General features: G+C 31.8%; 1 protein-coding gene and 1 pseudogene across 1 annotated transcript; both read right to left on the bottom strand.

Moving 5' to 3' along the window:
• LOC106435852 lies at positions 1 to 1386 on the bottom strand. Its single transcript, XM_013876778.2, has 4 exons — positions 960 to 1386; positions 688 to 877; positions 319 to 387; positions 1 to 221 (listed from the first exon to the last, which is right to left on the bottom strand). Exons 1-4 carry the CDS (start codon positions 1314 to 1316, stop codon positions 196 to 198), a joined length of 642 nt encoding a protein of 213 aa, XP_013732232.1. The 5' UTR covers positions 1317 to 1386; the 3' UTR covers positions 1 to 195.
• An 8158-nt stretch (positions 1387 to 9544) lies between these two features.
• Positions 9545 to 11562, bottom strand: LOC106409102 (annotated as a pseudogene).
• Positions 11563 to 11952: the final 390 nt, after the last annotated feature.

The raw sequence follows: 11952 nt of genomic DNA, 5'->3' as shown, positions 1-11952 counted from the left end.
TAGTGCAAATGAAAGATATAAAAGTTTAATCTTAGTTGAGGATACATGGAATTCTCACCCTCCCCAAAAGGAGGATTAATCCAGAAATTACATAATTATTCCTCAAACATGATAACAAAAGAAAAGGTTCTTACACAACATAATTAGAGAGACCAAGAGACCAGCCACCCCTTGAACCGAAATAAGAGGACCCCTTCACCACTCTTGATTAATTTCCAACCCTGGTAGAATACCAAATACCAAAATAAAAAAACTACGTATAACTTAGAAAATGAATAGAAACAATCTTTTGTCAGCAAGAGGAGATTATATTTAGACCATGCTTTCTCTTCTTGGTTCTTCTAACGGACGCTTTCTCCGCAATGGAATCTTCATCCTCACATGTTCCTGCCAACACAAGTTGAATAAGCATAATCATATTCCTCATTACAACAACAAGAACAATCAAAGGTCCTTGTACACTAAAAAGTATAACTTGCAAAGTAAACATTTAAACTGATTGTCTTGATTTTTGCTACTTTAAGGCAAGGACAAAGAGACAACACAAGAGCTTCTTCTCCACAGGAGTACAACAATAGAGTTTCAGATGATGTCTACTTACAAGAGTGAACATTTTTAGTTAAGGCAAGAACAAAGACATAAGTTAACACAAGCTTCTTATTCCAACTGATCCAAAGAAAATAATACCTTCTTGGTTGGGTTTAAGCCTGCAGAAGCTGTGTACAATCTCTCTACAGAACACATGGATGACCTTAGCTTGAAACACCACTTTTGTCTGGTGAAGAGGATCTTTGGCTACAAATGTGATGAAGTAGAACTTTCCGCTGTTCAAGTAAATATTTGCTTTCTCAACCTCAACGAACTCAAAACTAGTCCCCTGATTTCAAAAGACACACACAAACCGAATCAAAATTGACAATTCTTGACAATCACTGACCACCAGAGAGAGAGATCATCACCTCTCTTTTGTTGTAAATCTCAACGGCTTCTGCAGCCAATCTACCGAAATAGACCCTACCGGTATGTGGTTTGCCGAGTGGATAGAGTTCGTCGAGAAACGCAGGCTGGAAGTCGAAAAGGTAACGCAGCTTGGAGAAATCGACATCAAATCCCTGACTCTTCACGATCTGGTCGTTCATAATACGATACTCTTCTGCTAGTGTGTGATTGTGAATCCGCTCGTCAAGTTTCCCACGGATCTTCTCCAGCAGAAGCTCATTATCTTCGGGCTCTTTTCCAGGGAAATACATGGTGCACGCGCTCACGCATTTAGGATCCCACGGGTCAGTGATGATCTCGTAATCTGATGAAGCCATCACAAACCTTTTTCTTCTCCTTTTTTCGGGTCGGAAAGAGAAGCTTTAATGCTCCGTCCTCGAACAATATTTACATATTTTCAGTTTATAGCGCTTAAGCCCACAAAGTTCAGATCTTTATTCGATTGTTCCCCATATTTATTGTTATTTTTATTTTAGTCCTCATCTTTCTTATAGTTTCTCGTTTTGTGTGTATTCTGCGCCTCAAAAACATTTTTAAATACGTGAATTTAGGTTGGGATTCCTCTTCGAATGATCAGAGCCGTGTTTTAACATCTTACTAGGTAAAAACCTGCGCAGGATGAAAACATCGCAAAAATACATCAATTTTACTTTATATTTTCATAATATTTTGTATCTCACAAAGATAGAAAACATGTATCATATATAATAATCAAACTATACTCATACATATATATAAAACCAAACCCATGTTGGAAATAAAAAAAATGCAGATGCTGAACCAAAAAAAACTATACGCATACATGGTACGTACAACATTGAAAACAAAGATTATAATTTATATTTATGTAGTGTCTACCCATGAAATATAACTGATTGTTTTTGGTGAATCCGAACAGACGACACAAAGTATGAGTAGGATAGGCATAGCAGAACAAATATCTTCTCCAAACAATATTCAATATCACTGCAGATAGGATTTTTTTTTTATAAGAGATATTTTCATATAATATACGGAAACTCTCTATCCTCAAGAACAATCCCATGAATATTAAAATTAAATTACAAAAGGAACGATTAAGTAAACCTAACCATTATTATTGTATGTTTTTCATTATAGTTATGAGTAAAAGATTTTCACGATAGCTTCCAGTGTATGTATTCAACTGGGACATGACTTTTGGACATAGAGCTTACTCTCAACAACGTGGCCATTTCTCTTTATATTTCAAAGGTTAGCATCAGACTTCCTCAATATATAGTTTGCTTAGAGACTACTTCAATCATACTTGAGGCTAAAACTAAATAATTTGTATCTTAAAACTTACTGAAAAAATGTAGAAAAATAATATAAAAACCCATAACGTATAAACTGTAAAATCAACTGCCATTTTTTGACTTAGGAAAGCCGTAATATTTTTTCAAACTTTGTTCTATGTCTTCAATATGCGTGATTAGAATCCCGAATTAAAAAGTGTATTTATAAGGTGTTTTATTAATGTAATGAGATTCAAATAATTAGTTAAACAAACGGATAACGAATGGATAACAACAGTACTATAAAATAATTTTCGTAAATTACGTTCTCCCCAATCAATATGCCAAAACTTCAAAGCACATAGTACAACATTAGCATCAAACAAATACTACATTAGCATCAGTAAAGTTTCATTTTTTTGTATCTCTAGAGCTTGTACTCCATAGGCAACACACTTGATTTCAACAAACCTGTGATTAGTTTAAAATTAGAACAAAACTTCTTTATTAATGAATGTTAATACAGAAATATTATTATTTCAAAATGCAGAAAACAATTGAGTACAAAATAACTTTAATCTTTTACATGGATTTCGATGGCTTCAAATCAGAAATGATACATATCACATCCATCAGAAATGATACATATCATATAACTTTAATCTTGTAGAGGGTAAGATTCATTTTCGTTTTGAGTGAGCATATGAGTATGCGAGTTTTATAACTCCTCCTATATATAATGTAGGCGTCAAACCAAGGATTAATTACAAATATTTGGCTAATTAATACGTGAATAGATGATTGTCAGTTAAACGAAATTAGAGTACTAATATTAGCCTTATTTTAATTGAGTCGTTTGACCAAACTTCCATTGCTATCTGTAATTTGTGTTTATATATCTTTAACTGTCGTGCACGCGAAGATTCTCATTAGTAAACTCCGCGAAGATTCTCATTAGTAAACTCCTATATTTACTTTCCTAATATACGTAGAAAATTAAGACAGTAATAATGATATGCATTAGCCAATCCCATGTGAAAGAGCACACACGAGTTATCTTAATACTATACACTATAGAGATTTATAAGGTTCGTTGGAACTATATATTTTAAATCAGTCCAGTGGCAATGGTAGTAATTATCTTAGATATGAATGGGTATATTTAAAAGGGATATGAGAAAGGCTGTCATGCTGACATCTTACCAAAATGGTAATGTTGTAAATATATTACAAATTTAAGGTTATTCTTCATATTTGCTTCTCTATTGATAAGAAAAGGATTATACAAAGATTGATGACTTAAACAGTAATCAAATGGAATCATCCTCATTATGTAGTTCCAAACATATATGTATATATTCCGATCAATTTATAGCCATTCTTAGATATGACGAATGAAGTATGGCTTTTTTTTTGTAACTTGAAAAAGATTCATCAACTTTGATGTTATATATCATGTAACAAATATTCTTCATATCTTTGCCTGTTCAGTCGACCGAACAATTAAAAATCAAATACACAAATAACTTCTAATGTTTGGTTCTGATATTTTAGATATAAAAATCATTCAAATATTTATAACTAGGGTCGGCTCGCCCTACGGGCGGGATATACTTTACTTGTGATCTATGTTATTATATTATTGTATGATTTTGTACTTTGTATTTTAGGTTTGCATTTGCAAGAGATGTTTAATGGTTTTTGTCTTCTATAAAGTTTTAAGTAAAGAAGGATTAAATGTGATAAGATATATTTTACTTGTTTACAATAGTTGTTTCTATATTAAAAAGTTGTGCCATTGATATGATACGTAGGCTTCAAATGGTTTTCATGTTGTTTCTTTTAACAAAAATTTGATCTCATATTCGGTGCGTTATTTGTGGTTTGTAATATTTGAGGTTCGGAAGGTTTGGATTGTGGGTAAATCTTTGTGTATGTTATAAAAGTAATTACTTTTTATGATGAAATCATAGTATTTTGACATGTTATTAGAGTGGAAATGGTGATTATTTGAAGTTGCATTTCTTATTAAACGTAGAATGTTATATTGAATGCGAGGAAAGTACAGTGAAGCTAATCAAAATAAAAACCATTGTAACTGGAGAATGTGAAAATGTGAAAACTGAGTAGCGGTCGATAAGTGTAGGCACTTTCTAGTTACCGTAAAACCAATTCCAATTTTTTTCCGTTTGTTTATAAAGTAATAAAAATCAATGCATCAATTTTCCAGATTATTGAGGTGACGTTTTATTGGTAGCATTATAAAGATCATATGAGTTCCATAACACTTTTTTCAATATAGATATGTTGCATAAGGAACGCTTTATCTACTCCATCATTTGTCATCTTGGTTTGCCGTTCATGACGATCCATAAATTTCATGCATTCTTCATGTTCTCTTGTGCATAGCAAAATTATGGCATAAAGATAGTTAATGAGATAGTTACCTTTACCATACTTGTTGTTTGTCAATATGCAAAATTGTTTGTTTTTTTTCCCTATATTAATTCTTGTATAGAAAGACACAAAAACTTTGCATCAATTTTAATAAAATAATTATTATGTTTAATTTATTTTCATTTTCATTTGTATTTTGTAAATTTTTTATTATTATTATTTAAGAAAAATATACATGTTTCATCATTAAAACGATATAAAACTGCTATTGTTTTAATGTGTTCTCAATATTTGTTCTATTTTAACTTTGTTATTAAGTAAAATAGTTTTAAAACTGTACTCGATTATGCTAACACATAAACATGAATTAATTTTTTATATGTTAATTTTTTGGATTTGGCGCAACTTTTTGCTTTTATACATTTTTCTTTAAATTATTAAGTTATACAATGCAGAATATTTATTATAATAAAGATTACTTAAAATGGGTAGGTGGATCCAGAGTTATATATGAACATGTAGTCCATATGGACTGTTTCTTAAAAAGTAGCTAACTATAATATCTGGAGTTTTTTATTTATCAAGATTGACTATATTGTGTTATATATAGTCGCTAACTAATTGTGTGGTTTGTGGTCAGTATCGCTTGTATATGTTGAAATAATCAGATAAGATTACATATGTTGTAATCTATATAAGGGAAAATTAGAAAAATGAGACACTTTCATCTTAGATTTGTTCCAATAAGACTTGTAGAGGATTATTTAGGTAAATAAGATTTATATTCTCTTTAATACCATTATACCCTTATAATTAACCAAATTAACCTTAATTAAAATTTAAATTAATTCGTAATTGATTTAAATTTTAATTTAAAAAAAAAAACCACAAAAGGATTAAAAACTTGTTTACCCTAATATTTTTTCACTTCTCTTCTTCTCCGCCGTGTACCTTCAAGCCTTCAACCCTTTCAATGTCAATTTAGGGTAAGCGGAGAATCCTTATTTTTTTCATCGTAAATCATCAATTTTTTTTGTCTCTAATCTCGTTTTTATCTTTCTTCTCTTTGCTCTCAGATACAATTCAGCGAATTGGGGATTTGTTTTTTGGTTTGTCAGACGGTCCTCTTCTCTCTCTACGGTTTCGTCGGACGGTATTCTTCTCTCACTACAGGTTTCGTCGGACGGTCCCTTCACAGTTTGATGTAAGATCTGGTCTAAACCACATTGCAGATCAGGCCTGACATCGAAAGGATCGAGAAATGGGTGTTACGCATTGCTTTTGATGATGAGAAGAATCCTTATCTACCGAAGGTTTTCTAACAGAGCCATCTTTGGAAAATTCTTCCCTAAGGTTCTACTTCATTCTTTGCCTGAACTGTCTTTGATCTTTGCTCTGATATGTACATATAATGAGCAGAGCGCTGCTAGAGCTACTGTGCCAGGAGGTCCAAGTGTACCATGTAGTATAGCGAAGGCTGTGGAATGGGACGCTGCTTGGTCACAGAACCTTGACCTGTCGGGTCGTGCGGCTCTTGGAGTTCATGTTGCAGCTTATGAGGAAGATAAAGCCAAAGATACCCGTCCTAAGAAGCTACAGGCAGAGAAAACTGCAGAAGGCATTGTTTGAGGATTAAACAAGGTTTATAACGAATGTTTGCATCGCACATTTCTCTTATTTTCTCAAAAGACAATACTTTATCATCTTCCGTAGGGTCAATAAGTGCCAATAAGTTGTCTCTTTAACTGAATTGTGTTAGGAGTTTCTAAGGATGTACCTAAGTTTCTGGTGATTTTCTATTTGTTTTCCTGAATATGAATCTTTCTTCTGTTACAAAGTTTCAACTTTTTTTTTTCTGTATGATGTATCGTTCAACTGTGTTCAGTCTAGATTTGTTTCATTTCAGTTTTGACTTTTGAGAAATTAAGTTTTGGGAATTCATACACCTCTGAATTGTTCAAACTAGATTTTGGTTCATTTCTTCTCTATGTTCTTTAATTGGGTTTAAAAGGTCTATAAGCTAAATATATCATACAACAAACAATTAGACTTTGTGGCCCAATGGATAAGGCACTGGTCTACGATATATCACACAACCAGAGATTATGGGATCGATCCCCAGCAGAGTCTCTTTTGTTTTTGTTTTTTAACGCTATCAGCCTCAACAACACGGCTCCTTGTTCAAATTGTTCCTTTTGATTTACACCAGTACGAAGAGAAAAAGATCGGAGAAAGATCGTGGGAGTAGGAGAAAAACGTGGGAGAAAATATTCTATGAGAGATTTAGGGTAGATTTAGTTTAGATTTAGGAAACATCTTTAACCGAATATGGAAGTTTCCATATTTTTCGGATTTGTCTAGAATATATATCCTACCTTACGCAGAACATAGTAGAGTAGATGAGAAACACATTCTTCATTAAGCGTCACATAAGGTAAAAGGCAGAACATATTATGACAAATAATATAGATAAGGTATATCATTGCGTTGTAGCTATATGTCGTTATCAAGCTGTAGGTAGATTGAAGACAATTTTCTTGATTATAACGTAACAGATTATAGTTTCGTTAGAATATATAAGAAATGTTAGTTTACGCTATATACCCTGGATATATCTATGTATAAAACTTAGTATCCGATTTCTAAATTAAGTAGATTACTAGAATGTGTTTTCTAACTGTAGCTAGAAAATAAAATAAAATATGATTCAACTTTTTTCAAAAAAAAAAAATTAAGCATATATTGTCATACTTATGTTTCCAATAGTCTTAATATTTTTTTACATTTTTAAAATTCAGTTTACTATTTTTCCCATAAAAGAAGCGTAAAACATGTCTAGAATTGCCAAAAATATCAGAAGTCCTAAAAAGACAAATAAAAGTTGAGAGTGTCTCATTTTTCCAATTTTCCCTCTATATAATGTCGTTTGTTGTGTGTGAATAATTATGTTTGCATAAGAGTTGACAGCTTTCGTCGGACCATTATACTTATCATGTATTATTGTCCTCCCAAAGTACCACATAATTCAGCAATTTGTTTTTTTTTTCAAAAGTTCTGTCATTTATTTGTTTTTCGTAAATGACACAATATGTCACTATTTTTGTCTCTCTAAAAACATTTTGGTATATAATTTCTTGAACTCCGCAGGCGCAAGTACATAATTGTTAAAATACAAATATATTTTACACCAATTTTATGCACTGTTTAGTTGATGTAATAAAAACTTGCATGGATTTCAGTTACAAAAAAAAAAAACTTGCATGGAAAATATTTCAATAATAATTTTGAAAAATAAGATTGTAAATTAAGATGAAAAATTTAAGGCAGTTAGAATAGTTTGTGCACCCGTAAAAACACACAATTATTTTACGCGAGTAATTAGTTATTTTGTCAGCATTAAGACTTTGTGACCCATTTTCTATGGTTATTAATATGACTTATTTGCCTACATTCAGGACTGGGCATTTGTAATGAATGAGCCGATCCTAATAACTTCTTAGGCCGGATCCCCTATATATTATTTGAGAAGCATTATAACTTTTTTTTGTAACAACATGTCATCATTAGAATGATTCTTAGAATCATTAGAGAAATATGTTGGTTCATCTAATTATATAATAAGTTTTTTATTAAACTAACAATAAATTCATCATTAATGTACTTTATTATTTCCTTAAATAAAATTTACGGAATTGCCTAATGTAGCTAAAGTATATATGACAATTAATGATTTTGAATAATAAAGATTTGATAAAAAATAGTGTATCTTCTATCATATTTGTTTAATTTTAAACTATTAAATAAATTAAACAACCACAATAACCATATAATAAAAAATTAGATTTTTATGTATATGTTATATTTTGAATTTTTACAAACGGCTATAAATTACTAAATTGTTAAAAATCTCACATTCAAATTTTATGATCCATGGTTTAAAATTTTTATTATGATAAAATACAAATGATTACAAAAATTATATAAGTAAAAAGTCTAATTTTATTAATTATTAAGATTAATATATATATCGTTTTAAATTAAAATATAAACCATATAAAATACAATATTTTAGTTTCAAAATTTACTTAGAACAATTTTTTTGATAAAAGTTTTGAACGATCATTGACAACTTTTTTTTTTTAAATTATAAATTAATAAAACTATTAATCCCACAATAAAAATTTTGTTATCAGTAATTTAAATTTTTTTCTATAAAAGATACAAACGATCAAAAAAACTATATGAGTAGAAATCATCATTTAATAGACATTAATATTAAAAATATACTAAAATATATTATCTATGTTAGTATCATTTAAATTTAATAACATATCCTATCAAATATAAAAAAAATATTTTTTGGATTAATAAAATTGATTTATATGTTCCCAATTTAATTATATATTTAATAGTTACTGACTTTTAATTATTTAATATATATTTATTATTTCATAATATGTAAAAATATTTAATACATAAAATAATATATATATATAATGTTGATCCCGCGCAAGGCACAAGTCTTAACCTAGTAATATATTATTATAGAATGTCTGTGGTTTTTGCTAATATTTTCTTGATAATGGACAGTATCTCTGGGAAAAAACATTAAAGGTTTGCATAAAATTAAACAAATCGTACAAACCGTAAAACCAAACATATTTTTATAGAAAATTCAGAAAACACAGATTGTTCAGAAAGTTTAAGTAAGGGTTATTGGTTGTTGTATTTTAATGGATTTGAAAATCCGAACTAAATCTAGTGTTGTTGGTTCTATGATTTTCAAATCTGTATTAAAATCATGTGTTATTGGTTTAATGATTCATAAATTCTATATCAAATCAAGTGTTATTCAACCGTACAGATTTACTAATATATTTGATTTTATAATAGATTTGAATGGATTTGTTTGGATTTTTCTGTTAAAAATACAAAGACTCAAATCCGAAAGAAAACCTCCGGATTTGCATATTTTATATGGATTTATAAATACTATATGAATTTCTAAATCAATCAAAATATATAAACCAATAACACCTACTAAATAAAAAAACAGATGCAAACACCACATCCTTAATATTAAAACCCCCAACATTGATGCTAAAGAAAATATGGTGACAAAGCACTAAGCTAGACGCGCCTTCTGTACCATCTCCGAAGCTGCTCTAGCTGAAGGCCTCTGTGGTTCTCCACCATCTGGTGCTGTCTGCTGACTGCCACCTCCAGTTTCAACCTTAGCAAGAACCGTTCTGTCAATTGGTATGTCCTCCCTCTTGTTCACGTTGTCTACCTACACGTCCAATAATTTATATTAATTAAATGTACTTGAAAATATCATGACGAAACAATCATAACACTCACAGTATCAACGAAATCAGGGAGCGGTGCACGATCACTTCCGTTAAGAATCCATGTGATTGTGAAAGTCTGATGATTTGCAGTGAAGTTGTATGCACTAACATTAACTTGAAAGGTCCATGTCCAAAATAAAGGGGGGGGGGGGGGGGGGGGGGGTTGTCTGAATATCCTCGGGTTAACACCATCTCCAGCCTAGTAGTAAAGTGATAGTAATAAAGATGCATGCAGTAGTATAACATTTATCATATAATGAAATAGGCTGAAATTGGTCACTGAGAACTTTTTGACCACAAAGCAAGCAAGCCTTCTGAATGGTTCACCAAATTTTATTCTCCAGATGATAAAGCTTTTCTTCTTTCTCCTCTTTAAGTCTTTTTATAATATCTCATTTTCTAATCACATGACCTCTGTAAGGAGCTTTCCATATCACAAAGTTATCTGGAGGCTGATTGATATTCTTCAAGCCATGTCACATTTGATATCACTTCTCCATTCATCACTTCAATCTCACCTGCTTTCCATATATCATCATTATCATCAACAACATTTTCTATAGTAACAATAGATAAACGTAAACCAATTATGTTAACTTATATAAACCATGATTTCTTGACAAAGTGTTATGAAAGTAGAAACACCAAGGTGGTGTGTCTCGGTTAAGTTTGTGTTATATTACCAGGCAAGTCACGGATTGGGGATTTCCGGAAGTAGTTTCAGTGTCTTCCATGAGTAGGAGAGTACGGAGGAGATAAGATACCGAAGATTGCACAGTGAGTAATGACTTCCAAACAATGGATGCTGCCACCGGTTGTTGGATACAGTGTGGTTGCTGGGCAAGGAGCCGTCATGTCAGTATCCTTGACCAGCTTTGCGGGTCTTGCTATGAATTAAAAGTAAAGAATAGATTAATCAGAGAAGAGTTTTTAAGATCATTTGTATTAAACGGAAGTTAAATTGGGGGATTTACATGTGACTATTACCTTGTAATGGATTGTCTAGCTCTGATGGATCAGGCTCAACCCAATCACATGACTTCACGTGCATCGAACCGTAACCGTAAGATAACTGCTGTGATCTCCCCAATGATGTCTGAAATAATGGAAATTTAAATTTAATTTCCGGTTAGTATGATGACAATCAATAAAATGATTACCCAGGAGTTGAGAGCTGGTGTGTGCTAGAGCAAGCATCTCGCTTTGACTACAAAACCGGAAACACTTTTCATGTAGTGGAGAAGTCGGCTCAGTCAACACATTCAAGGAGGTTACATCACTGAACCGAACAAACAAAGAGGAGTCTGACAGCCTGAAGTTTGGATGGAATACATCGACCCCGCCGTGAGATGGGGACCAAAGGTCGGAACACGGCTAGCAGCAACGGTGGCTGGCATAAGATTTGCCTGAAAGTAAATCGGAGAAAGTAACAACCAATAAACGGATCATAAACGCTCAGTGAAAATTCTTATAATCTGGGAAAATCAACTTAGATACAATCAGACTTCTAAACCGGAACTTACATTCGAATCAACAGGAGCATATCGACGCAGGAGCATATCGACACAGGAGAATCTAGAGAGAATTTAATAGCAATGATTCTGTAATTGATTGATTACTTGATCAGTAGGAAGAAGATGAATAGTTCGCTGGAAACTCTAGATTCGCTACGGCTCCGATTGACTGGTGAATCAGGAGGAAGAAGAATCAGTTTCCATGGAAGTCCTAAACGTTGCCTACGGCGGAGAAGGAGAGCACAGAAAACATAATTAAAAAAGCAGCCTTTAGAATACACCAGATATAAACTAATAAGACAGGCCCAACAGACAGCACGAAAAAAAAAATGGAGTGTTTTATTAGTTGGACAGATGTCACGCACACAACCATCGACTTATCCAGCTCTGGTGACGTGTCTCTCAGTGGTGAAGTTTCAAAAAAATTATTATTAT

The sequence above is a fragment of the Brassica napus genome, chromosome C9, assembly GCF_020379485.1.
Source record: "Brassica napus cultivar Da-Ae chromosome C9, Da-Ae, whole genome shotgun sequence".
In the NCBI taxonomy this organism is placed as follows: Eukaryota; Viridiplantae; Streptophyta; class Magnoliopsida; order Brassicales; family Brassicaceae; genus Brassica; species Brassica napus.
Note: the sequence above shows the minus strand (reverse complement) of the source record. Positions and strands in the feature narration are given on the sequence as shown.